General features: G+C 38.6%; 5 protein-coding genes across 18 annotated transcripts in view; 3 read left to right on the top strand and 2 right to left on the bottom strand.

Moving 5' to 3' along the window:
- The window catches only part of LOC107265662 (protein fem-1 homolog CG6966), a 28,229-nt gene extending 20,629 nt beyond the window's left edge, over positions 1-7,600 (top strand). For 3 of the 6 annotated variants that reach the window (XM_015735355.2, XM_025083142.1, XM_025083152.1), the window contains 7 exons: positions 1,590-1,749; positions 2,246-2,458; positions 2,538-2,789; positions 2,887-3,043; positions 3,168-3,606; positions 3,687-3,893; positions 3,980-7,600. In XM_015735355.2, coding sequence (XP_015590841.1) covers positions 1,590-1,749; positions 2,246-2,458; positions 2,538-2,789; positions 2,887-3,043; positions 3,168-3,606; positions 3,687-3,893; positions 3,980-4,384 — 1,833 coding nt within the window. In that variant the 3' untranslated portion in view covers positions 4,385-7,600. Of the gene's footprint in view, positions 1-392; positions 420-1,112; positions 1,363-1,589; positions 1,750-2,245; positions 2,459-2,537; positions 2,790-2,886; positions 3,044-3,167; positions 3,607-3,686; positions 3,894-3,979 lie in introns of those variants that run through there. The other 3 variants (XM_025083157.1, XM_015735391.2, XM_015735373.2) reach the window with 3 other exon arrangements.
- Positions 6,751-13,665, bottom strand: LOC107265683 (myelin expression factor 2). 8 transcript variants are annotated; one of them, XR_001537273.2, is made up of 11 exons: positions 13,505-13,665; positions 12,599-12,977; positions 12,295-12,525; positions 11,932-12,178; positions 11,675-11,851; positions 11,150-11,592; positions 10,946-11,081; positions 10,749-10,831; positions 7,804-7,871; positions 7,719-7,751; positions 7,241-7,382 (listed from the first exon to the last, which is right to left on the bottom strand). XR_001537273.2 is itself a non-coding variant. In XM_015735427.2 (9 exons), exons 2-8 carry the CDS (start codon positions 12,641-12,643, stop codon positions 10,776-10,778), a joined length of 1,335 nt encoding a protein of 444 aa, XP_015590913.1. In that variant the 5' UTR covers positions 12,644-12,720; positions 13,505-13,658; the 3' UTR covers positions 7,490-7,871; positions 10,749-10,775. The 8 variants fall into 8 exon arrangements, 2 of the variants coding, with proteins under 2 accessions (XP_015590913.1, XP_015590893.1); XR_003059206.1 differs by adding an exon at positions 6,751-7,144 and having other exon boundaries at positions 7,215-7,871; XR_003059207.1 differs by adding an exon at positions 6,751-7,144 and having other exon boundaries at positions 7,226-7,871.
- Positions 13,666-14,101: 436 nt separating this feature from the next.
- On the top strand, positions 14,102-17,271 carry LOC107265711 (probable isocitrate dehydrogenase [NAD] subunit alpha, mitochondrial). Its single transcript, XM_015735440.2, has 6 exons — positions 14,102-14,258; positions 14,664-14,789; positions 15,365-15,537; positions 15,809-16,043; positions 16,118-16,396; positions 16,482-17,271. Exons 1-6 carry the CDS (start codon positions 14,232-14,234, stop codon positions 16,719-16,721), a joined length of 1,080 nt encoding a protein of 359 aa, XP_015590926.1. The 5' UTR covers positions 14,102-14,231; the 3' UTR covers positions 16,722-17,271.
- Positions 17,272-20,492: 3,221 nt separating this feature from the next.
- Positions 20,493-21,600, top strand: LOC107265275. Its single transcript, XM_015734569.2, has 2 exons — positions 20,493-20,803; positions 20,968-21,600. The coding sequence occupies exons 1-2, from the start codon at positions 20,582-20,584 to the stop codon at positions 21,190-21,192; spliced, it is 447 nt and encodes a 148-aa protein (XP_015590055.1). The 5' UTR covers positions 20,493-20,581; the 3' UTR covers positions 21,193-21,600.
- A 1,612-nt stretch (positions 21,601-23,212) lies between these two features.
- LOC107265243 lies at positions 23,213-27,551 on the bottom strand. Of its 2 annotated transcripts, none has more exons than XM_015734508.2 (3): positions 27,283-27,551; positions 23,749-24,857; positions 23,213-23,674 (listed from the first exon to the last, which is right to left on the bottom strand). In XM_015734508.2, exons 2-3 carry the CDS (start codon positions 24,854-24,856, stop codon positions 23,526-23,528), a joined length of 1,257 nt encoding a protein of 418 aa, XP_015589994.1. In that variant the 5' UTR covers position 24,857; positions 27,283-27,551; the 3' UTR covers positions 23,213-23,525. The 2 variants fall into 2 exon arrangements, with proteins under 2 accessions (XP_015589994.1, XP_024938638.1); XM_025082870.1 differs by lacking the exon at positions 27,283-27,551 and adding an exon at positions 24,976-26,492.
- Between the last annotated feature and the right edge of the window lie 38 nt (positions 27,552-27,589).

The raw sequence follows: 27,589 nt of genomic DNA, 5'->3' as shown, positions 1-27,589 counted from the left end.
ATTATGCCCGACCTTCATTTTTTTTTGCAACCACCTTCCTCCTTTTTCTTCGTCAAGACGTATTTCCATGCCCTTCGATACCGTGGACCATTTGATAAATTTTGGAAAAATAGAGCCACGTGGTAGTGACCTTAAAAAAGATTGGTTACACATAACGGCACAACACGACCGAGTGACTGACTTTTGTATCGAACAAGAAGGAGGAACAATCGAAGAGACGACGAAGGAGGGGAGTTATAAGTTGATCAGGGTGGGAGTTTATTAAATCGTCGTGGTGGGGAGAAAAAAAGAGTGGCTGATATCCGGGTCATCCGAATTGCGGGAGTACTTGCTCTTTGGGTACCGTTGTGTTCGGCAAGTGTCGCTTGCCCGGTATAAATTATCGAGAGTGTCGAATTAAGTGCATCATGGAAATACCGGTCAGTGAATAAAATATTAAAAAATTGTATTGTCCACGGTATCGATAAATTTGGCAATAATCATTTCCGCCGATGAGATCGCACCAGGGTCACTGTATGATCGTATAAATAATGTGAAAAAAAAATTAGGTCATTGAAATTTAAAATTGTCGTTTTTCACGTCTTCCGAATGACACATCGGATGGATGAACTTTTTGGGCTTGGGCCTCTGGGCCTTGCGTTAGGTTTGTTCGTGCGTGACGTCGACACTGAATATTTGTTAACGGGACCGGCTGCCCATTGGGAGTGGAAAGAGAAGAACAGAGAAAGGATGAAATTCTCTGACCGAGATCATAAAATCAGTTGGGTCGGTCGCTTCGTCGTGAGCATCTTTTGGTTGCTGGGTTTATATACGCGGATAGAACGATTCTCACTTTCAAAAGGCGGGAGAATACGGTTGTACGAGTTATTAATGGGATGCAATTAAATGCCGTGAATTTAACCTTAATTCCTCGTAACACTTGCACTTGAACTTTCGCACGTTTATTTTTGTCGTACATATTTTTCTGACCCACTGTCAACTCCATTGAGTCCTCGTTGATAGAGATATTTACGTACGAACTGTTCGGTCGGTACGGCAGTTACCTACAGTTTTACTTAATACCAAAGGAGCCACTCGGCGATAGTAATTCAACGGTCAAACCGACTTCTTGAAATTTTAAACGTATTTGAAATATTTATTATTTGCCTTAGTGACGCATTTTCACAGTCAAGCATGTCAAACGTTAATGCTTAAGGACACTACGAAAGTCATTTCTCTGGTGAACGCGATACGGACGGGATACTCGATAAATTACGTACTCGTAGTAATCGACTCTTTTCTGGTGTATCGAACTGATGTCTCGTTAATATCGCTAGAAAACGACTGTTTTATTCGTTCAACACGGGTGCCGTACTGACTAGCGTGAGTTTTGGGATTTTTCGAAATACGCCTTTATCAGCAAAATTCCAAATCGTATTTCGTTCGTTCTTCGGTGTGACGGTTGAAAGTGGGATTTAACGTACCTTTATACGAAATTCATGGAATTCGCTATTATATCAATATTTCATAATAATATATTGTCCATACATGCGTATATGCGTGGTTGTGAAATTCCTGAACCGTGAAATTTCTTTATTTGGTGATTCAAGGTTTTCCTGGAGCACCGCTGCAAGGATGAGGTAGGACAATTGGTCAGCGCCAAAACTCATGGCGCTACGCCTCTCGTGATGGCTTGTCGAAATGGGCACTACGACGTGGCGCAATATTTAATTGAAAAATGTGGAGCAGACATCGAGCAACCTGGTTCCGGTGAGTCGAATGAGAAATAATAATGAAGTAGCCGCCCCGCGTCTGTAAGTTTCAAAATATCCGAGGTCTCGTAAGTATCGCGAGGAAGATAAAAAATATTTTTTAAAAATAAAAATATTTCGAACAATGAATAAAGTTCGAAAAAAAATTTTTTCTTCAAAAATTCTCGTTTCCCGGTAACACTTTTGCCGCCAGTGATATAAATGTCGAAATTACCGAAAATTAACGTAAGCATTAATTCTTAACGATTACTGAGACAATTTGTTGTAAAATTTGTGTAAAAATATGTAAAATCACGCAACAGCCGGCATACCTAACGTACGTCCGTTAGTTTGACATTAATCTTCTTAGAGGCGCAAATGCGAACGTTGCTTTCACAATGAACGAGTCAGCTGGCACAGTATGTTCTGAGAGTACAGGAAGCTGGGTCCATTGAGATTTATTTTTCGTATAAGCCAATGGAAGAAAATATATTAATGTACCGTTAAAATTTCAGTTGTCTTCGACGGCGAGACGATAGAAGGTGCGCCGCCATTGTGGTGCGCTTCCGCAGCCGGTCACCTGCCTTTAGTGAAGCTTCTAGTAGGTAGAGGCGCTAAAGTCAATTCGACGACGAAAACAAATTCAACCCCACTCAGAGCTGCTTGTTTCGATGGGCATTTCGAGATCGTCAAGTTCCTCGTGCAGTGCGGTGCAGGTACTAGTAAAAGTAACTCGTTAGTTTTTACCCCATAACGTAACGTCTCGAATAAAATGATAAATGCTTACCGAATAACTTCTTGTTACAGACATTGAAGTTGCAAACAGACACGGCCATACTTGCCTGATGATCGCCTGTTACAAGGGTCACATAAAAATTGCCAAGTTCCTACTTGCTCTGAAGGCGGATGCCAATCGTAAATCCGTAAAAGGTAACACGGCGTTGCACGACTGCGCGGAAAGCGGCTCGCTCGAGATACTAAAAGTACTGGTGGAACATGGCACCAGGATGGACGTCGATTCCTACGGGATGACGCCGCTCCTTGCGGCAGCCGTGACAGGTAAATGAGAAGGGACAATTCAATCGGCTTGTGGCCTTTTTACCCGAGAAAACATTTTGCGAAGAAGTAGGTCGTTCAACAGTGACATTATTTCCAGGTCACACGCATATTGTCGAATACCTCATTGGAATTCCACGGTTGGTCAGCAGAAAGGAAAAGATTGACGCTCTCGAACTGCTCGGTGCCACTTATGTCGATAAGAAGCGAGATATGATTGGGGCGCTTGAATTCTGGAAATTGGCAATGACAGAAAGGTATCAGCGGTGTCTTGGTTCAAGTATTGCTAGGGAAAATTAGTGAAAGATTGTGGTTGGTAATTATTATGATTTTTCTATTTATTGGGTGATTTTAATAATTGCGATTGATTTGCTTTGCTAGATACCGTACGGACGCACCGATAATATCAAAACCATCTCCACCGCCAGCCGTGCAAGCTTACGATTATGCTCGTGAAATTTCCGATCCCGATGCTCTGGATGAACTACTAGCCGAACCGGACGAGATGAGGATGCAGGCTCTTGTTATCAGAGAACGAATATTGGGTCCGGCCCATCCCGATACCAGTTACTATATTCGATACAGAGGAGCTGTTTATGCCGACGCGGGGAAGTTCAGTCGTTGCATCGAACTCTGGAACTACGCCCTTGATATGCAGCAGAGCATGATGGAACCTTTGAATCCAATGACTCAAAGCTCGCTCTTCAGCTTCACGGAGCTCTTCAGTTTTATGATAGGCGAGGAGGGAAGGCAGACTAGCAGAGGCCGAAGAGTACCGTCTGTTCAACGTGAAACGCTCACCGCGGTGTTCAAGAAAGCGGTAAGCCAGAGAAAAATCCGTACAATGTTATTCAAAGTATAAATATAGACCGAGGGTTCATTAGCTTTGATAATTTTCAGGTACTGGAGGTCAGATTGGGAAAGCAGATGCTGGACAAGGTACCGCCCTGCGAGCGTGATCTGACTTATCTCAATCGTGTTCTGGTAATCACTCTCCACTTGGCTTGTCTGTTGACCCGAGAAACTCCACCGGAAGGTTCCGAAGAGTACACCGCTCTCCACAAGGCTGTCTATGAACTGGTACGAATAAACGCCAAAGGAAAGCAGGTCAGTGAAGATTGTAATTGTGCAGTGGCGGTGATACATTGATTCACTCGCGTTAAAATACTTATTATAAATATTCACTTTAACAGGGTAGGGACGCTTTGCAGTTGACCTATAGCAAGGATGCCGCCCTTGTAGGCAGGTATCCAGCCTGCGATTTTCCTTCGCCACACTTGACAACAGCCCTGTTAAAGGCTGGTGCAGATGTGACAGCACGCGACGTCGACGGAAACACAGCCCTTCACTTAGCAGCGCTCTCCCATCCATGGCGTCCCGATCTGGCCACCGCATTATTGGATGCTGGTGCCCACATAGACGCAGTAAATAAGGAGGGTCAAACCGTCGAGACTCTCCTCAAGGACAAGTATCTCTACGACGCGGTGAACCCGCTAAAATACACCACCCTGGCGTGTCTCGCCGCAAGGGTCGTTCGAAAGACCCACCCGCTCGAAAGGGTGCCGAAGCATCTTCTATCATTCGTTCAGATGCACTAGTGACACACCTGATACCGGAGAGATTGTCTTATTCATTTGATCCAACGGACATCGAACACTGCCCAGATATCGCTGAGGTTGACGATTACGAGAACCCGTTCATCTATATAAGCATCCTTTGCCCAATGAGAGGCCGCTCGTGGTGGTGTGCAAAAGGGTACTCCATTTTTTTTCTCCTCCTTTTTGCTCAGCTCGTGATCCTTTATTTTGTTCTTCACGATCGCGAGCTTTCTCATGACCATTTATCACATTCGTCATCATCCTTCCTCTCTTCTTTATCGACAGGGAAGATTTAACTCTATCGCCACTGAACTGATCCTCAGAATTTGATTTAATCTCCTTCAGACAATCTGTTCGGTATCGGCAATGATATTTTAAGAAGTTGACTCTGAAGTACTTACCCGGAGTGGTTCCATCATCGATGGCCAATAGGTTATATCGTGTTACGTCCTCTGCACGGTGTCAAAGTTGGCGACGCGTAGCGTTATTACCGCAATCCCTTATACATAAACCCCTTGCGGAGCCATACTATAGAGGTATACTGCGTTAAAATGAATAATTAGTCATAGTACGTAATGAATGTCAAATTGAGAGTTATATCCGTATATAGTCCGTCCGTTAGTAAAATGCGAATTAGAGGGGCCATCTCTCTACGATCCTTCATGTAAAAGAGTCCCCTAGACTTCACATTCTGCTTCTGGATTCGACCGATACTATTTTCGAATCTGCCTCCACGAGATCTTATTCAGAAAAATTGACAAAAATTTCAACCTATTTTGATGTCATGCAATAAATAAAAGTGCAGTGAAACTATCGGTTAATGGTTTACTTTTCATACTCAATTGTGTTATTCACTGTGATTAATTGAAATTAGGCGAATCACTCGAAATTAACGAATGGGATTATTTGAACGTTTGGAAGACTATTGGCTGGCAGTCATGTAAGCATCTACAGCTTCAACTATTTTTAAATTAAATTTATGTTACATATATGGTAAACAAAAATCAGCTAACGGTAACCCAACGTGGCTCATTAGGTAGACTCCTGATTGCAAGGAGATAAAGAAAAATATAAAAGTCTACTTTCACTGTCGAGGATCACTCAATTTCTGACAGCAATTATCACCATTGTGATAAGGTGGTTCGCTTATGAGATCACTTGTAAGACACTGACCTCAAGGAGATGCTTAACATTTGTGTGAAAAATTGTCAAAGTATTTATTGACTAGTATACAAGATATATGAAATAGAAGTAGCTAAAAATGCACTTTATACATATACTTTGCATGTTGAAATAGCAACATATTTTGATCTATATTTCTCAGCCTCTAAGCGGTAAAAGTGGGCGGAAGTTTTAGCAGGCACTTTTTTTTACATAAAACATTACTGCAATGATTTTTGAATCACTTTTTTACTACACTATTTTAACAATGTGATATGAAAACTTGTAAAATGATGGATCTCTGTCCTGTCGCTTGCTTCAGAGATAATAGCTTATGTAGGAAATATTTTTGTAATGAACGATATAGATATTTTAAAAAAATAAGAATTACTATTATTACGATCCTAAGCGAATCACCTTAATGTCTTGTTACTTTTTCTGAATGAAGCCCCAGCAGATATGACTGTTTGCCGTAAAGGTGTACGACATGAATGAACTCTCAGAAAGAATCGAGGAACCATTTTATAACACTCACACACTATTTTTGGCATTGTCGTGTTTATCTCATTACATGCGTTTCTGGATTGCGCTTTTTCATATGTGAGAGATCCGTGCGCGTACGTACGTAAAGCGCATGCGCGCGCGCTAATATAACGATAGAGATTTTATCTCTGCTTGATAATAAATAAATATATATATATATATATATACACATACACACACTATTAATTCACTACGAAGTCCTAAATTTTGCGTAACACGAAATACCTTTATATAAAATCTTCCTCTTCTCTTTTTTTTTTCTCTTAACAAATCGTGTTAACGTTTCGAAGTTCGATTGTAGTATCGTTGTTGCTTTTTTCGGGATGCTGATTGGCCAGTTGACGCGTGTGAATAACTTTTTGACAGTCAGGGTTACTGGCGGCACGATACATATTTACAGATATCAAATGAACTGAAATGTATGGGTTAATCTTTTAATTTATTGGTGAAAAATTAATGAAATACAGATAAGTCTCAGGCTGACTGATATTAAAAAGAAAATATGTAATACAGTGAGTTAGTATATATCAATTAATAAGAGCGTTGCAGCACTGAACAGGAAAAAAAAGAGATGACACAAAATTAAACGGTTAATCAATGTATGGTTGAGTGACTGTCGAAATGAGCTTGAGTGGGTCAGATCGATTAAAAAGATATGCTGATTCCTTAAAGAAAGGGTTTTTTTTAGTGTAGAAAGACGTTATTATCGGTTTTATAATAAAGTAGTTGATTTTCGAAAATGCTGCTGTTCAAGAGACACATGTTGGTTCAGAGAGTATCTTATCCGTGAAAATCGTCATTGGTTTACCAGTAACGTGGTGTGATTATGAAATATTTGTTATGTTTAGAAATTAACTAACTTATACATGAAAGAACTGATTGATTTAAAGATACCTTAATCAATTTTAAGAACGTGCATGCAAAAATACTGGTGTAAATTGGTTGCTCGGTACATGAATTATAATTTCATAAGATATACAGCGTGTCAAACTGTATATTTGTTCAGAGCGGTGCAGCGCTGTTGCCTTTTGTCGCGCGCGATGCGCGCATGTTGCTCTAGTGTGATAAAAAGAATATAGGATATTTAAATATTATACTATACATATATATATATATATACACACACCACACACATACGTGATAACGCAAGATGTTCCTCGGGTAACGTGCTTCTGTTTTTGCGAAAAACTTTTATACCTTCATTTTTCCTTCTTTTTCTAGTGCTTGACTTTGCTCGCCATTTGTTTAAAGGATATTTTTACTCGACACGAGTTCACATGCATCGAGTTCGGTTCTAGGAGAAAAAAAGTTTGCTAATTATTTTTAGTTATTAAACCACACAGGATATGTAACATCGAGCGTTTAATCTGACGTTGGAACGTCTGCATGTCGCCATTGTTGAAAATCGTTTTCTTTTTTTTTTCTCACAAAAGTTAACATACATAACGTATCATTAGCCTGTACTGTTTTATAATAAAACAAGACTGTGGAAATACAGGTGTGACGAAGAGAGACAGTTGCATTAATTATCTTTATTGTCGTTTGAGCATCCTAAATATACCTTCGTAGTTTGAACAGTGATATGACTCTAATGCCGTATCCACACGTGAATACTCAATGCCATACTTACCGACGAAGAGTCAACTAAGATCTTTCGTTGATCCTGGAAATATAAATTTTATGAAAAACAATATTCCCAAACGATACGTGCTTACCTCTGATAGGCCAAATTTTTGTATTTTGGGCTCACTCCGAGTTTCCGTTAAACTGCAACGACGTAAATCTGTAAAAATACGATTTAATGCTAGAATAGAAGTACCGTCTCTTTTCAATTGATAGAAGAAAAATGTCTAAGGCAACATGGCGATTAACGTATGTCGTCTTAGACACTTTTACTCCCAAATAAGGTTATATTTTGAAAAATAATATCATTGCGTACTTAGAAGTTTTCTCTCGCGATAACTACGAACCTAACTGAAGAGTGGAAGAATCTTAATTCGGTCGACCTACGAATACGATTTTCCAAATTTCACAGAAGGATTAGTAATTATCGAAAAAAATGTATGAAAAGACTCGGTCGAGTCTCGCACCAAGTGTATCCGTTTAATGAGACGAACGAGAGACCACATGTGCTCGGCATGAGAGGAATTATGAAAAAAAATATATATATGTATAAGGTACTCGAAAGACACTGGGAAGAATAATAAAAAATAAAATGTCTCCTAGTCATCCGTGAAAATGAATAGCCATCACTGCAAGAATAATCGAAACCAATAGGTTATCGTTAATAAAAATCTTGGACACCCAGGCAAATCCTAATTCGACGTGAGATAAATATGAATTAAAAAAAAGGCGTACTTGAACTTCACCAAGTAAATCCACGTGGTTATATGAAATGGCTGGATGGATAAGCTGTAACAATTGACAGTCAAAACTTCTATTGGATAAGAAAGGTTTCTCAAACTTACCATATATGACAACAGACGACAGAATCGTCGAGTGAACACGTATTCGCGCGTACACCTGGGTGCACGGGTTAATGGGACTAGAGCTACGTAGAAGGCAGTGGATGCCATGGAAATCCAAAAGATTTTGGAACAGTAGTGCGAAGAGCCAGGCGATCGCAAGCGAAGTATAAATAAACTGTCATCCCATTTCTTCATTTCCAAAATTCTAAGGAAAGTCGCATCCCCGGTTATATACGAAGATCCGCAGGACTTCTCGAATGAGACTCACGTATTCCCGTCGTCGTGAGACTCGGTCGAACGAGAATGAGTGAACTAGGCGGAAGACGTGTGGAATGATACATTAGAGGAAAAAAAAGGAAAAAAAAAAAATTGTAATGAATTTAAGAAATTATGAAAAGACCTATAGTAAAGTATTCTCACCTGAAGGTACCTGCGATGTGAACGTGACTTCCCGTGAGCTCAGAACGACCAGCCATCCAAAGACCCAGACCACAAACACACCTCTGTTAAATGGTAAATTCACAAAGAGCACAAAAATAAAACACAAAACGACCCAGGTGTTCGTAGTCAAATTGAATTTGAAGTTTTATTCAATCACTATCATGAAATTGTGGTTATACAAGAATGTCATACAATGCACAGAATCATCCTGGAGATCTACGCTGGCGAGAGGAAATATGTTTACCAAAAGAAAAGCCCAAACAAAACAAAATTTAATAAGGAAGAACGAATAGAGCAAGAAGTCGAGGACGACGTTGCATGTGTCAAAAACGCGATTAACAGAGTTGAGAATTGAGAAATTTGGAAAGACATCTTTCGTGCAGAGTACAGACTGTTTGGTAAACATACTGCGGTCCAGAATGCGCGCGAGAGAGATAGATAGAGAGAAAGAGAGAGATATAAAAAAAGGATAGTAACGATGCTCTCAGGATCACTAATGATAATAAAACCGCACCTCGTATGACGGATAAAGATGAGTGAACCGAGATGAACTCTATTACCTAATGCGAATAGATTGTTACGCTCGTACAGCCTTAATCAGGATAATTAACGATAATCGTGGCATAGAGAGAACGCACAAAAAGAATTAAAAAAAAAAAAAAAAAAAATCAGTAGATCAGCAATGACTGCAGTAAAACACTGGCACCTCCTCCACCCACTGCGTACGTTAAAGATCCAAAGTATCGATCCAGGAGGAATTTCACGAGATGGAAGCTCCAACATAAAAGAAATAAAAAAAAAAAAAAAAAAAATCAGTAGATCAGCAATGACTGCAGTAAAACACTGGCACCTCCTCCACCCACTGCGTACGTTAAAGATCCAAAGTATCGATCCAGGAGGAATTTCACGAGATGGAAGCTCCAACATCCAATTGGTCCATATGCATCTCCGCCGAGTGACAGTATAGGAAAAATTTCGGTTCTCATTCCTGAGGAAGCTTATCGATCGCAACGCACTGTAAACTCTTGCGGATTGTCGCACAGAGTTCTTTTCTTTTTCTTTTTAATCGTTAATGAGCCTCCCTCTAGTACCTATTAACAATCTTTGTTGGAGCGTCGAAAATAATTCTTTTCCCCGTCAGACAGCCTAAAATTGATTTTTCTTCTTATTCTTCTTAAATTCCCACTCCTCGCTTCGGTTATCGTTTACTCATTGTTGTCGCCATCACGATGATAATAACTTATAAATAAAACGCTGGATTTATCGCAAGTAGAGGTACCCTAACATACTGTGACACCTATGACTTATGTAGAACATTACGAACCTAAGCCTAAGAGCTACTAGCTCGAATCAATCACTCGGTGAACGATTAAGAAATGAAACGAATTTTGGATTAATAAACCCATTGAAGGAGACATGAGCGTCGCGACGCTAAAAAATATTTATCCATGCGAAATATAGGTAGCTGCTAAAGTACGGGGAGAGGCGATAGATCGGCCGCTGCTATAATACCTGGAGCGTTCGACGTTGAACATAGGTGATGACTGACGGTGATACTGTCAACGACGTACACATCTCTGTCTCTGGATATATATTGTAAAAACACACAACCCGAAGCAATCTTCAAGTATCGTCATCGAGAGCGAAAAAAAAAAATGCTGCGGAATTCGTAGCCAACCTGAGCCTCGTCGCCATTTGTGAATAACTTACTGTCAAGCGTGAAACTCTGCGGAATTCTGTATAAATTTTACCTTAACTTCGAGCTGTAGTTTGTGCATCTAGTAAATACGAACGTCGATCGTCCTGCCATCGATGCGCGATCGATTCATCATTGCTGTACGATAACGTAGGTTAAGGAAACGTCATGTCTGATCAATATTATATATACAGCTAGCTACGACGTAACCTGCCATGTTAATAGAAATATGTATTTTCTTTTAAAGGATACCAACAGCACGCTCCGCGTCCCATTCTGATGCAAATCGTACCATTCCCATGTCCGATCCCCTCATTTCAGCAAACTTTACTTCGCCGACGTCTTGGAATTTGTCACGTAACATTTGCCACGTTGTGCTCGGAGGAAGCTAAAAGAATTTAGTATGAAGAATTGCGCTCTTGGAATTGGGCAGACAATAGATTTTTAATTACTTACATTTCCTATAAGAATGGTGTCAGACGATGGCCGACCGCCATTACTGTTTTGTCTGTTACCTCCGCCAGACTGTCCTTGATTTCCGGCGAAGCCACCATTACCACCGGAAATTCTATCTCCGCCATCATTTCTGTTAAAACCTCCATCGAAATCACGACCGCCACCGTAACTCGAACCTCCGAACGCATTATTACCCCCGAATCCTACGTCATTGTCCATTTTTCCTAGTCCTCGGGGCGCGAAGGAGTTGTTTCCTTGTCCACCCGCGAGTGACGCTTGGAGACTTGATAACCCACCAACTCCACCCCCGAAATTGTTTAGATTGGAGGCTAATTCGTTTGTAAGGGATGAATTCAAAAGAGAATTCGTCGTTAGGTTTGCACCTAAACCACCAGCTAGGCTGGCTTGAAGTGCTGCTGCGTTTGAGCCTGATAGCGCTGATGCTAAGCAAAGAAATTACAGCTTCAGCTTTAGTCGAATGGTTCCCTAAAATAGTACACATAGAACTGTTTGTATTTGGCATACCTAATTGCGCAGGTACGACACTGTTTAATCCGGCGCCAAAAGCACCTGTGGCTAGAACCGGTGCCGAAATAGAATTCACTACCGGTGGATTATTTGGTTGTACGTTTGGAATATTTCTTGCGACATCCATCAGTCTGTTTCCACCAGCTCCAAGTCCCATACCGATACCCTTTAGGCCTGAGAAAATGTGAAAATATTTATCAGTGTGCAACTGGAATGGCCATTTTAATAGATGGAGACTTTGCAGAATTGCATACCTTCAGGCAATTTTGGTGGCATGTCTGGTTCGTTTGCTCTGTCAAGACGTACAGTCATTCGTCGATCAAAGAGTTGCTGATTGTGAAGCATTGAAATTGCCTGAACTGATTCTACTGGATGATCGTATTCAACAACACCGAAGCCACGTGACTTTCCATCCTTATCTTTGCCCAGTTCGACATGCAGCACTTTTCCAGCTAACTTAAACACTTCAAGAAGCTTCTTCTCGTCCACTTTGTAGTCTAACTAAAGACCAATGCAATATTTGTGTTATTATACGAAAATTTGATTATGACAGAAATGAAGAAAAAATCATATTTATTGTGAGAGTAAGATCAGTTAATAAAATATTGTAAACTTACGTTTGCTACGAAAACTCTAGTAACCAATGGGCCAGTAATACCAAGGGACTCCAGAAATTGTGTGCTAAGTCCGTATGTGTTGCCAAATTTGTTATCGCCATTACCAACCGGAGGAGTTGGCATATTCTGTCGACCACCAGTTGGCCGTGGTGGTTCTCTGAACCTTTCATCACGCACTCTATCATTATTTCTTGCAACGCGACCATACTTGTCACGTTCAGCGTCATAATCCTATAAAAATATAGTAATATATAATAAATATAAAATATCATTCTGAACGATGTTTCGATTGATAAACTCTTACTTCTTTTACTACAAGTTTTCGTCCTTTGATATCAAATCGATGCATTTTGTCCACAGCTATTTTGACAGAATCAGAGTCCTCAAATTCGACAATACCACACCCTCTAGGCTTGTCATTCTCGTCTGTAAAAAGCTCAACATGTGCAACTTTGCCAACTTCCGTTCTGAAGAGGTCCTTCAGATCTTGCCATCGGAAGTCATAAGGAATATTCGACACGTAAATGCGACGATCGGATACTTTTCTGCCACCCCCAACACGGTCATTGCGTTCCCTACTACGGTCACGACTACCAGAATTCATCCGATTCTGCCTATCTGACCTTCTGTTTCTATCACGTTCTCTGCTGCGATCTCTGTCATCGTTATTTTGCATTTGAGACCTAGTAATATTATAATAATTAATAAATTGAATCTTCTACTGAATGTTCTTTAAGTAGTTCATTATAATAATGCCACATATATATAAATCTATATATTAAAATAATCATAATTCATCATAAACAATTAACAGTTTTAAAGCAGGAGTACTGTATATCAAACATTGTTATGTAAAACCTAAATAGAGCTTCATTATAGATTCAATATGACTGTTACTAAAATTCTAGAATTAGTTCTATGCTTATAAGAGTTTATTATGAATCAAAGCAAAAGGCGGATATCGAAACAAGTGTGTCAGGTTTTGAAAACTAACGTTGTACCACCGGCAATCACAAGAATAATAATAAACGTAATATAGTCTGAACTTGTTTTTCTAATCTAATCATAAAGCAAAAATTATATGTAGAGAATGCAAAGTTTAAGGTTATAGTTTACAACGTATTGCATAGTCTCGTTCACGCGACGGTAAAACACGCGCCGAATATCAATAGCATTCTGAGTATTTCATAAAAGAATTGATTCCACTTACTCCTCTGTCTTCATCATGGCGGCAATCTCTTTTTGCTAAACGCCAATAGAAATAAATTCGATGAATAATGTTAAAAACCCAAAATTAGAAAGAGAAAAGCGTTGCACACACAACTACACGCCAGAGCGAAGCGTCTTACAAGATGGCGACCAACAGAGCGCATTGAGCGTACCGGAAACCGTAAAAATAGAAACAAGAAAATGGCCGCAATTATTCACTCATTACTTGAATTCGGCATTTTCATGTCTGAAACTGTAAATCCTTAAACAAAGATAATTCCTCTTATAGAATAAATGAAAATTACAATTTTAATTTTATACAAGACACAGCTCGCTTATTTATTGAAATTTATATGAATTTATAACGGCCCCACTCATATCACACGTCGTTTGCTGAACTTGTATGCGTATCTAATGATCATAAATGTGACATATAAAAAGATATAACGTTTTAACAAAATACTTCTGTTTGTAAATAAATTTTTCAAGCTTTGAGAAATGTTAAGCGTTTAAATTTTCATGCCGATGCCTCCCGTGAGGGCGCCACTTATTCCCTGCTACGCGTCGTCCGCTATGTTCCGCTTCTCAAATAGCAGAAGACACCTATTCCCGGCAGCCAATCACGTTCTCTAATCGTTCCTCTTTTCTCGACCACGGTATCGGGTCTGACGTGTGTAACTATATCTGGGTGGTTACGAAGAATTTTTTTATTGAGAATAATTAACAGAATGGCAGCCCAGTGGATACGTAAAGCCGTAAGTAATACGGACTATTTTGAAATTGATCTGAGTGGTCGTTATCCTGTCCAGACTCCCGCTTCCTCCCAGATGAAAAGGTTAGAAATTCGCACATAGTTTGGTTATATATACGGCCGTCTGCTTTATCGTCATTCATAAAATCACTACTACGATATATTTCATATTCTCTTTTGTCGATCGTTACACTTGATCAAATAAATTAATCTGTCTGTCTGTCTATAATTTTCTTTCAGCTTTTCTTGCTTCTTTTAGATCCTCGTTCCATTCTTTTTCCTGATCTTTTCCTCTCTTTCCTTCTCTGCATCTTTATCCCCTTTCCTGTTCATGCTTTAAGAACTTTGCTTATGATGTGCTGCGACTACACTTAAAACCGCATTTTTCTCTCGGTTTCTTTAATAACAGATCTCTCCAAAGCTTGGCAGGGTACGACTGTACAGCAGTAAAGTTCACAAATGTACTCTTATACCAGGAGATGGTATTGGACCCGAGATTTCGGCTGCCGTGCAGAAAATCTTCGACGCAGCCAAGGTGAACTATTTTTATCATTGGTGTCTATGCTTTTGATTTTTCGAATGATTTTGAGCGATCTAAGTGATAAATTCAGTAGGAATGTTACTTAGATACTGTCATGAAATTTTTTTACATGCAGATCTCTTAACAATGCTCATAAATTTATTGATGAAGATTTTCATTTGGGACAATATTTATGGAAGAATGAACTCTGATTACTTTTTGTTTCAGTTAATTGTTTTTTGATTGTTATTTTTCAAGGTAACTGCATTTGTCCTAGATCTGACCTTAATTGGTTTATCTTAATCCTGTGACAAAGCTCAGGTTAACTAAAGTATAAATTATAGACTTATATCTATCGGATGGTTATTGATAATGGTATCGAACAAACAAAATTTCACAATTTGGTTTACAGAAATTTTGTACTTATCTATTAAATTTTTAGGAAATATACTACACAATGTTTGTATACTTTCTCCATCAACTGGTTATCAATTAGAAAGCCTTCGATTTGTGTACATGTAATAATTCATATAAATAATGTCATGATTCTAAAATCTATATTCTACATTTGTATGTCAATCGCTTACTAGGTACCGATAGAATGGGATACTGTGGACGTAACACCAGTGCGTGGGCCAGATGGCAAGTTTGGTATCCCACAAGCAGCTATCGATTCAGTTAATAGAAATAAAATTGGGCTAAAAGGACCTTTAATGACTCCAGTTGGAAAAGGCCACAGATCTCTTAACCTGGCACTAAGAAAGTAAGTATTGTATTGCTCTTATGTAATCATTGTAAACATGAAACAACAAACTTATTAACGTAACAAGTAATCTACTAAAATTATATCTATGATCTTGATATAACAGTCTTGCATAAGTTAACTGTTATGTAATCATGGCTTAATCATAAAAGGCAATTTCATAGGACTTGAACATACATTATTATCTTAATCAGTAGAATTCATAATTATCATTATAAAACTTTATCAGCAATGATTATGGATATTCGTATAACCATACTTCTCTCTACAGAGAGTTCAACTTGTATGCTAACGTACGCCCTTGCCGTTCGTTAGAAGGATACAAAACACTTTATGACAACGTGGACGTTGTCACAATCAGAGAGAACACAGAAGGTGAATATTCTGGTATCGAGCACGAGATTGTCGACGGCGTTGTGCAGTCCATTAAGCTCATCACTGAGGACGCTTCACGCAGGGTAGCAGACTTCGCCTTCCAGTATGCTCAAGACAATAACAGGAAAAAGGTTTCTTTTTTTATCTATTCACGTATATGTAAAATAAAACTGAACTATATTCTTAAAAGTTTATTCACTAATAGGTAACTGCCGTCCACAAAGCGAATATCATGAGAATGTCCGACGGTCTTTTCCTACGCTGCTGTCGCGAAGCAGCTGGAAAGTTTCCATCTGTAAAATTCGAGGAAAAATACCTAGACACGGTTTGCTTAAACATGGTTCAAGATCCTAGTCAATACGACGTGCTAGTTATGCCTAATCTTTACGGTGATATCCTGTCGGACATGTGCGCCGGTCTCGTAGGTGGTCTTGGTTTGACACCTAGCGGAAATATTGGTCTCAATGGTGCTCTCTTCGAATCCGTAAGTAATACTCTGGATTCTCGAAAGCTTCTTAAGTATTTATAAATTTTATTAATTTATTTGTTATCTCATTCTGTATGCACAGGTGCACGGTACGGCACCAGATATTGCTGGTCAGGATAAAGCCAATCCAACGGCTCTCTTATTGTCTGCCGTGATGATGCTGAAACATATGGGCTTGAACGAACAAGGCAGGATCATCGAACACGCCGCATACGACACCATCAAGGAAGCTAAGTATCTTACGGGCGATCTTGGCGGTACTGCCAAATGCAGCGAATACACCGACGAGATTTGCAAGAGAGTTGCGTCGCAGATTAAGTAATTGAAAATTTCTGGTATTTAAGCAAACTGCCAAATACTCGTAGATTTTTTGTCCACGGAGAGACGCAGCTTTCCGACATCCCCAGCATCGTCATCGTGACTCGCACGACAGCGCGTACCTTGACAATTTTAACGGCAGATCAAAGAACAGGACAATGTAGATACATTTTTCGTTGTAACTTTCAACCGAGTCCATCGTCTTTATTTTTACGTCCTAAAAAATAAGCCTAACGATTGTCGTCCGATAATAACCATCTGCTGACAAGAGCGGCATTTAATATCATTTTACTGGGAATGCTCGTGTATGGAGAAAATTTCAAACTTTCACGTATATATACTGCGCCTTAGCAAATTGTTCATAGTCACAGGCGATTCGAGTCATAGTACACACTGTAAAGATTAGCTGTGTAAATTAATATAAGTAACACTGTGTATAACGAATATATATAAAAGGTTGTAGGGACGTCTGAGTGATAAGTTCTCGATGAGGAGCATCAGTAATGAACATGTTGTGCAGTATTATCAATTAATAAAAACAACATAAAACCATAGAAGACTCTTATTTCTCATCAAGTATATCATAGTCCCAACATCACCTACAGATTCTCGGACCATCTTATGTAATAGCATAGAGTATAAGATTTCCCTTCACATAAGAATTATGCGATTGTACATAACCATGCGTATTGTTGCTCAATATTAATAGCAATAATGTTCACTTTAATTGTCTTATTCAATTTCCTCACTCCTTTCCTTAATATTCATAACCATATACGTTCTTACCAAGATGGAGGATCAGGACATTCTTGTGAAAAAGAGGGCATAATGTCTCACTTCGAAGACACCCTTTTTCACCCTCTCCCCCAATATCAACAGGAGTCCTCTAGTAGGCACTTGGTGCTTCAACACCCTCTGCTCTCTTCTTCTCATCCCCTTATATCACCACCGACGTTATCCCTGCTGTTATGTTATAGCTAGCCCCTCCACCATCCCCCTCTTACACCCTTGCGTTACCGTTTCTACGTAGCCCCTTTGTGGAACAGTATCTTTCATAGGAAAACTCCCAAGTATGAGAAAAGTTGGCGGCTATATTTCACAGTCGCGACTTCGTTCTATACCAGGAGGCTGCGAACCGCCGGGGAAAAGATGGAAACCCAGTGTCATCTTCGCTGCTCGTTAATTCCCTTGAGATTTATCAGAATTCTCCGAGTGAATAATGACGCGGTGCTTATAAATTTTAAATATTGAATTTTTCGGGTGATTAATTCCTCTTTTTTTCTCTCTCTCTTTCTACTTCGTTCACCCTTACATTCTCTGAGTATCTTCTTCCACTTCTTCGTCTCATATCCTTGTACTGTTCCCACCCTCCATCCGACTTGGCTTTCTTCTCCCCTCCGCCGTTGATATTCTTCCATTCTTTTTTAATTTTTTAAGTTTAATATACAGATATTGCAAGCTTTATTTTTTTTTGTCAACTTGAACGATAGACTTTTCATGAATGTCTTATTCAGGTTTACAGTGTATTTGAAAATTGTGCATTTTGAACGGATGAAGATATATTAAGGGAATATTTCTTTTTGTTGTTGTTGCTAAAGAATTTTTAGTTAAAAATTTCTTGAGATCATTGTCAATTTTTTACACAGTTTAATAACAGGATAGTCGCTTTTTTCATCTTTGATTGATAATCTATCTGAATGTCTATGTATATACGTATATGTATATGTAGATACGTCCTATCAAGACCCAAGATGACAAGTAAATCCTGTATTCTGGTTAAAATTTGTCCTACAGTTAAACTTCGAAGTTACCATTCGTTCAAATTTTACCCAGATTAAATCGCAAAAGATAAATTCTAATAAATCAAAATCATAAAAAATCAATCTACTCGTTTCCTAAGAATTACCCTTTACGCTATTTCAAGAAAGAAGAAATTCATTTTGTTTGCAAAATTATGCGAATATAATGGGTCGTATCGTAATATGTTCATTAAAAATATGCTAATTGCTTTAGAATTATAATAACATTTCTCAATATCAACTTTATTCGTATCTGATTCTAACACTTCTGATGAGATATAATTAACGGTTCCGAATGAGAAGCTCTACTAGTTCAAAATCAGATAAAAAGATTGGACAATGAAACAAATATACATAAACATACAAATTTAATCATCTTGTCCCGATGAATATACCGTGGGATAATAGCAAAAGTTCAAATGATAAATTCGCTCAATTATTTCTTGAATTTCTATGAAGACGTTTTCCGGCTATCATCCTAACCTACAAATATTAATTAATCAAGGCTGCGATTAAAAGACGTCAGCGACGGGAGTGGAACTATTTCAGTAATTAGACAAGACTTATATACGTATGCCATGTTAATCTATAACAATAAATACCTAGGACCATGCGTGGAAATTAAACTCTGCATGCCGTGTGATAACGTGAAGCAATTCCTGAGGCAATTAATCGACGACAACGAGTCATCTTACAGGTTGTAGGTCAGCGTGTAGGTGATCTCCCGTACGTGGGGTACACTCTAGAGTAAAGTGTAGATGCAGCGCATGCATATTCAACCCGAACTGTATAGCCGTAGGAATAATAAAAATTTGGAGGCTTGAAATTATTTAGATTTATGCCCGCACTCTTGTCCTGGTGGCGTTGGTGACGAGGAGCGATTCGATTCCAGGGAACAAATTTCATGCATTATTCAGAACTACCGCAATGCACCCCAGTCAATGGAAACGATGCTTTAAAAAAATGTCGCTTTTTAATACTTTTTCGTCCAGTATCGGTATTCGTATAAGAACGTCTAGTGCTCTGATCGTTTGTAGGAATTTTATTTTTTAGTATTTCAATAAATCTCAAACGACGGTACGGTGAATTCGATTTTATACGTTGGGCAACTGAATTGAAGGAAAAATGATTTCTCGTGGCTGTCTAACCTTAAAAGCTGAGTTTCGTGGGAAAGTCAATTAGCCATTTCGAATTTATCTTCGAGGGATTTTCTCACATTGTAAGTTATGAATAGTAGTACTAATATTTTGGACGCATTATTGACTAATTTTCGTTTTTGGCTTTATATTCCGGATTATTAATGAATTTGACGTAAACGTCAAAACTCAAATACGAATTGATCCGAATCAAATTTTGATTGAATAGACGATATAATTTGGTTCAGTTCTCCACAATTTAAATCTACATAGGATTTTATCAAGTAACGTTAATGTTTTATTTTGTTTGTTTTGCCATGACAAATAGTCAAATGAGCAATGATTAATGTAACAAGAGAGATCCTAATTGTTGTATTAGGGCTTGACATTATTCACAGGTAACCCTGTAGCTAGTATATGTTTTCATGCATTATATGGTCATTGAGTACATAAATTATGTATAATATACACTATGCATCGGGTAAACAGAAACTTACATGACTCATGCACGATTTTAAATCACTGTTATATAATTTCAAAGAAACAGTGGGCAATAATCAAATAGCTTCGAAGAAGGAAATAATGCGAATTTTGGAGGAAGCGTTCATCTCAGTGAACAATTCAATAATGACGATAATGACAAACATATCGATTGCACCATCTCTGTAATTTTTTAATTATCATACACGTGACAGTAATGCATGAAATAAATGTTTTGGTCATTTCAAATTTTATTATTCGATAGGCAAAAATAATTAAAAGAGTGAATATAATTCTCTTCCAACAGACAGTACTCTAAATTAGTAATTTTAAGCAGGATTACTTAATCGCCTTACGAGAGGATTAAACACGTTTGCTTCTCCTCAGTCCAGAATGCTGTCGCATTTCTCTTTCGAAGGTGTCGTCGGTTGCAGAATAGTTTTTCGAAAATGTCTTGGAAAACTGTTTCCTTAATAATTGTGTTCGCGATAAACATTGCCGTCGGTCGTGTCTATTATGTCGATAATATAGATAATTTGCGTAACAACAATCCTGTTTTTGGTAATCTCGATAATTTCGAGCAATCATCACGTGATTTGGACTTGAGTTTCTCTGCGGGAGATTCTGATGACAGCAATGATTTAAAGGATCACATTCGTCCTATAAAAAAGGTATATATAAATCCATTAAATCCTTTTTGTATTATCTGCAGAATTTTAACCTCAAATTGAAAAAAATGTGGATATACCTAAATTATGCGCAATGATTTTAAACTAATCTGTTATAAATTTTAATTAAAAAATGTATAATTTTGTTTTATATTTTTTGAAAACAGGTATATAACTATGCTGTTCCTGGAACCTCTCTTTTGAATGTTAATAAAGATATCGAGCATCCTGCGACTTATTACAAGATCTTTGAATTTCCTACTGGAAGAACAGCTTTTGAAGAAGTTTTACCGAATTTTGGGAGAAACAGGAAATTCATGAAAAACAATGTTCGTAAAGGTGAAGTAATATTGGAAATTCGTGTTATTGCTAATAACGATGCATCTGAGTGACATCAATGCTTTGGGTATATTTGTAAAAATTGATTATGTTGAATCAGATAGTTGACGGTAATACTTTATTTTTGTTTCCACATTGAATAAACACATTGTCCGCTGAATAATTTATGCGACCATAATTTTGACGATCTAGGTAAATTTGGCGTTACCGATTTTTCAATTAAATAAATACTTTAACGAGATACCTACAAGTTTTCCTTGTGCCATAACAGGTGCGTCCTGAAATGTACGGACAGTACTGCCAGTACCGTAGCCAACGCTGTGTCCTTATTCATCCATACGCATCTGAGAGAGACGTAATTACTTTTACAGTACTGTCAGTACATTCCGGAACTCACCCAATGTAGATTACAAAACAAGTGTCAATATTTATATATTAAATATACCGAATTGGACGATTGATTTATTTCATTAATTAATTAGTTTGTAACTTCCTTTATTTATAACATATTACAACATTGTGTTAATTATCAAGTCGTGCGTTGCTCGTCTGATCTTCTCATTTTTATAATCCACTCCGAGTCCTTATTTAGTTTATTTCCTGCTGTATCGATTATTGAATTTATTTTCTGAAACCTTAATTCAATGTGCGTTTTTCACCGTCAACTTTGAAAGTCTAGAACAATAATCCTCACAATATAGATTAGTCAGTCAGCCAGCATAATAGTGTATCATCTAATTCCAATTAGACGTCCAATGGACGTCGTATTATGAACATTCATAGAGCGTCCTACCTACTAGTATTCATAATTGGGACACTGTATACGTACACGTAGCGCTTTGTCGGCGGTGTCCATTAGCATGAACTAATGATACCCCAACGTATGATTAAGAAAATGTCGCTGGGGAAAAGCATACAGAAGTACCATATGTGATAAGGATACACGTGTACGTGTGCATGACCTAGAATATTTGTATATAACTATTATAGGTACATGTGCCGTGGTTACAAATTATGCTTGCTGTACGAGGGCGAGGATGCAGAAGATGCGTTAAAATAAAGTGAAAGTTGCATTAGGGAGAAAGGTGAGGATGAAAGAGGAAAAAGAAATTCTGTATAGTAAATGGTGATTGGTTGAATAAACGGAAGTGTAAGGGCAAAGGATAGGTTTTGCCGTGACATTTCCGTCGGGTGATTCTGAACTGTGTTATTCCGTATATAATCGCGAAAATCCCGTGTTTTTTACGATGAATATTGTATAAGAAAATTTGTGAGTTTTATGTAAAAACACTGATCTTTCATTTTTTTACGTTTTTAGTATTTTTTTTTTTTTTTTTTTTTTTTTTTTTTTTTTTTTTTTTTTTTTTTTTTTTTTTTTTTTTTTTAGTTTTTTTTTTTTTTGTAAATTAAACTTACACTTTTCTCACTACTAAATTTGTCAATTGAAATAGGAACACATTTTTTTTAACACGCTATATATACTGGTTTATCGTCATATATCATTTTCAGGGTCTGTTATCGCACAAAAGTATTCGGTAATCCGAATTATATTGGTATTCGGAATTATAACAATTATTTTTTATCATATCAAGTAATTTATGTTATCTAGCACTTGACGCTGTGTTTATTGAAAATTGTGAAGCTCTTTAATCCGAAAGAATACGTGTAATTTATTGACTAATAACAATAGATAAGATTTTCATCGGTCCAGATAAAAATAACACTGCGTAATAATAAGTCGTAAATTAATTTTAAATGAATGTTTATAGCGATTGATAAAAAACATGTTTTTGATAAAATTTAATTAAAAATTCATAACGTACTGTCCAAAAATAATTTCTATATAGATGACCTACAGCCACCGTAGCCACAAAAAAATCTTATACCAATCCAACGACACAGTAAATATGATTATCACTCACAATGATTAAATCTTCTTGATTCATTGTCTCAGTCACCGAGTAATTACCAATAATGAATCCTGACCTTTGCCCCCTAAGAAATCTCCCTGAAATCTCCATAAATGGATATCGAGCATAGAGAAAATAAATGAACTCGAGGTATCCGGATGCATATAATTAATTTCATTGATTTATTGATACGGCAAATTTACATTTCGAGTGTTACAGATTCGAGTAATACCTATTTCTAGGTTATGTACAGAAAGGTATGACCGTGCAGAGGAATTCGGATGTCTCTAGAGATCGGTAATTGTTTTTACACTAGATTCCTAAATTCCAGAGGTCACTGAATCGCGATTAAGGGTTCGCAGGAAATGGCGGAACGATACAACGAAGCGAATCCTTATCGATGCAGCAACTATGGAGACATCGATGCTAGCGCTATGATATAGTCATAGGAGTTGGAAGCAGACTTTAACAATAATTCATTCCACTATTTGTGGAGATTCTCGGGAATTTGAAAGTCCCTTGGGTTCCTTGACATAGTCCACAACCAATTCCAAACCGATTAGAGCCCGTAAATCTTTCTTCTCATCGTCCTGACCGGATGTATCCTCTTTTTTGGGTGAGCCAACTATTAAAAATGATTTAAAAAAAAGTCAAATTAACCTGATTCCTTAATGAATTAAATAATAAACATTTATTTACCTTCTGCGTTACATTGACTCCCTTCGGCATCTGACTCGGACAGATCGGTCCTCGAGTTTCGTTCCACCTCCCGTATGTCCTTATAAGTTTTGGTAAGGTTCTTCAGGATGTAGTGGGTGCCTTTTGAATTGGCATCCTTATTTTTCGAACTGCTGGCTTCGTCCCTGGTCAAATTCAGCGGCCGATTATATTCCTTGGACTGGGGTACACTGAATGCCGAACTATGCTTGCTCTTGAAAGGAAGCTGCCTCTCCGTCATTTTCCGGTCCCATATATGACCGGAAACGCGAAGGTCGATAAAGAAGTGAAGAGGGTCTATACCAGGGTACGACTGTGGCATCGGATACGGTGGATACCACAGTGGAGATGGCAGGAAGTCCGGATTGGGTACGTTCGCTGCTGGTAGGCTAAAATTTTTAACACACTGAAGATCCTCACCCCGACCTGGTAGTCCAGGAAGGAAACTCCTCGCCGAGAAGTCCAGTTTCTTCTGATCCGGTATAAACGGTAACTCGCTCGCTTTGACATTGTCTTCGAAGCTATTCTGTTCGCTAAAGCTACAATTCTTCTCCTCAGGTTTGACCTTCTGCAACTCCATGGGGAAACTAATGTCACGTCTAGAACTCGTGGATTCAGTTTCAAAGGTCCTTGGCCTCTCGTCAAAGTAATTGCTACCCTGTTTCGTGAAATCAGCTCTGTTCTCGTCAACGGGCTTAAGGACGTCGGCGCCAAAGGGTTTCTGCTCCGAGTCCTTGCTCTCGACGTAGTTCTCCACGTGTCTTCGATTGTTCTCCGCTTGGCTTTCCTGAGAATGAAAATACTTTTCGTGTCGCTCTTTGGTCGTTAGCTCCAATGGCCGATCTCTCGCGTCCCTCCAGGACCGCTTCCGGCGCCGTGGTGCCGCGTGAGCACTTCCGCTTCCGGTACTGGTATTCGCCTTGGCTTGGACGAAGGAGCGTAGCATCTCGCTGAAGAAGAAGCTGTGCGGCGTCAACGGGACGTTGTAGAGGTACGGCGGGGTAGCAGCCAGAAGACGTGAAACCAGGTCGCCGCCGGAAAGCGATGCCGGCGTCTTCAACGACGACGGATCGCCCGTCGTGGTCGTCATACTGAATCATTCACAGATTGGATTTCTTTATCGTACCTTCTTTCGCATTTTAATTATTTCATCAGATACCAACTATATACATAATCCCCAAATATTTTACAAAATTTTATCTCTCTTACCAGTTCTTCTCATTTTTTAAGGATATACTCGTCAATACGATATTCCTGTCAAGGACTACATTCGGAAGGTACGCCTATGCCACGGGACGCCATTGTCTTGTGAAATTAATTGAATAGCCCAGGCGTCTAAGACCGCGAAGGAAGATATCGAGATTTGAGGAGGGTTGCGACGACGCCGAATCCATTAAGGATTACTAATTTCTGTCAAGTGCACCACGAGCTTCCGTCGTAGTAACGTGGGTAACCTCAGAATAATAGAGAAAGACGGCGTCAGCCCGAATCATCTAAACCGTCATAATTGTATTTTTCAGCTTCCCCCCGATATTCTACAATTTTATACACAAATTACTATTGAACCGTGCAGAAGTGGAATTGAAGTGGAAGTACCTACAATCCCTCTCCAAGAAGGAGGAGACCTACGGGAGGATACTCAGACTCTCTTCGATCCTCAAAGAAATCTCGAATAAAAGTATTTTCGACTTGGAGTCTGTCTGAGGATTCTCATAGGGAGCGGTAGCAAGCAGAGAAAGAGAGAAAGATATAGAAAGGCGTATCTGCCAGTATATATTCAAGAGGGGCAAGCTTTGTTTCGGTCCATTGTTTCGCAAACAAACGGCCTCCATGTTGTTTCGTCAAGAGATATTATGTTCGGTCAGACAGGCAGGACGAACGGGAAATGGACTGCTGTCAGTTTTACCCTTCGTGATAAATACAAGCGCCACCGAGTCGAGGCCATAATTCTAGAGGGTTGACGTCGTAGATGCTCGCAAATAGTGATCCTTGGCATTCGAATATGTTTGTATATATGGTATTATGTATGAAGAATTTGAAAATTCTTAGTATAATCCATTATATTTTTCAGGTCGATCGTCAACCGAATGAAATGGAATTGGATGATTTTTAGCTGTATGGAAGAGGGCGTGAATATAATACGATCCCAGGGAAGAGATAAAACCTGGAAAACTTTATGGCGGCGTTACATTATTATTCGACGAAAGGCAAACCGGCCGCAGAGTTTCAGTTTCACGGCGCGGTTTACGATTCATAAGACAACTCGGGGATTGAATTAAGCGAGCGCCAGCTGCCAGTCCGTTCCTTCGTATCTGCTGAAAATCTCCATAATCCCGTCACCCTGACGATTCTAATTGGCGGATTGTTTCAATTTCGAAAGCCGTGAGGTCATTTGCATTTACTTTCGTCCAAATTTCAGAACAAACAGAATGGCTTTGCTGGGCTGACCGACGTATTAATATCACGCCACTCGCACGTCAACCTTATCATCCTTTGAATTCACATCCAAAATAAGGCCCGAGATATCGTGTAGAAGGGATTACCGAAAGGGGAATGGGCATTTTTCGCAACCCTTTTCCTCGTCATATTTTCACATTCTCACTGGTCATCTAACCTTTTTGCGTACGTCGAGTAGACTTGGTCAAAGTGTAATTATTTTTTTTTTTCGAACCCTTTCGGACGATTTTAATTAAGGGGAGTATGAAGGATGGTTTTTTTTTTAAAGGATAAGAGAATTTGAAAAAGACGTCCGCTGTTGGACGGAAAATCATTTTGTAATCTTTAAATTTTAATCCAGACTATTGATTTTTAGGATTTTTTAAAAATATTTTTATTTTAAAAAACTCGTATTTTTCAGAATTCGTGTAAACAATTTTATTGCAATCTACCTTCTAGGAAACAGCTTTATTTTATTGTCATGGCAACATTAAATCTTCCTGACGGATCACGTTATCCGAGTGTATAGTGATTTTTTGCGTCATATAAACTGGAGTCTTCAAATATTCTAAACTCTCGTTTGCACTCTACTTAATCATTGTATTTTCAAAAATCAAGTTAGCTATCCGTATGAAATTTATTAAAAAATTTTTCTACTTCATCAGATTTCTTCTATACCGTCACAGTACAAAATTTAAATCTTCGTAAACAGTAAATAATTCAAAACGATAATCCGAATCAATCTCACACATAGAGATCACACCAATTAACACGCAACCCCAATACTTCATCATCCCCAGCAACATTGATATATACAGTATCCAAACACCATATAAACTCTAAATCTCATAAATCGCAACATTCATCGCAAAAATGATCCATAATAATTACCAAAAAGAAAAAAATAGTTGAAAGCGCTAAAAAATAAATGGATCAAAACAGTCGCAAAGTAATTAAAAAAAAAAAAAATTATGTACAGCTTGCACTTGTAATTCTAAATATAACGAGTAATGATAAGTTAAAAGAAATTCAATACCATAGATAACCTAAAAAATTTGCCAATAATTATTATACACTTACCTGAAACGTTAATAAGTGAAGAAACCGTATCGTGTATCAAGTGCGTGGCGTATGTCCCTTAGCGATAGGGTTGTTGTCACTAGCAGCGCGGAGGGCGCGTGTAGCCTGTGCCGCCAAATGAGATAATAATCGGAGGACTCAGTCACTCGGTGGCTGTGGCGTCAGCAGTGGGGGTGTATTCCAGCCCCGGCAGCTGGTGTAGGCGGGGTGGTGGTTTTTGAGATGATCCGGCCAATCTGCGCATCATTTCCCCGTCCTACTCCGTCCGCTCACTCACTCACTCACTCATTCTGCCTGCCCCCCCCCC

Source organism: Cephus cinctus, unplaced genomic scaffold (assembly GCF_000341935.2).
Source record: "Cephus cinctus unplaced genomic scaffold, Ccin1 Ccin1_scaffold0020, whole genome shotgun sequence".
In the NCBI taxonomy this organism is placed as follows: domain Eukaryota; kingdom Metazoa; phylum Arthropoda; class Insecta; order Hymenoptera; family Cephidae; genus Cephus; species Cephus cinctus.
The sequence above is the reverse complement of the archived record's forward strand: the minus strand, read 5'-3'. Positions and strand labels throughout refer to the sequence as shown.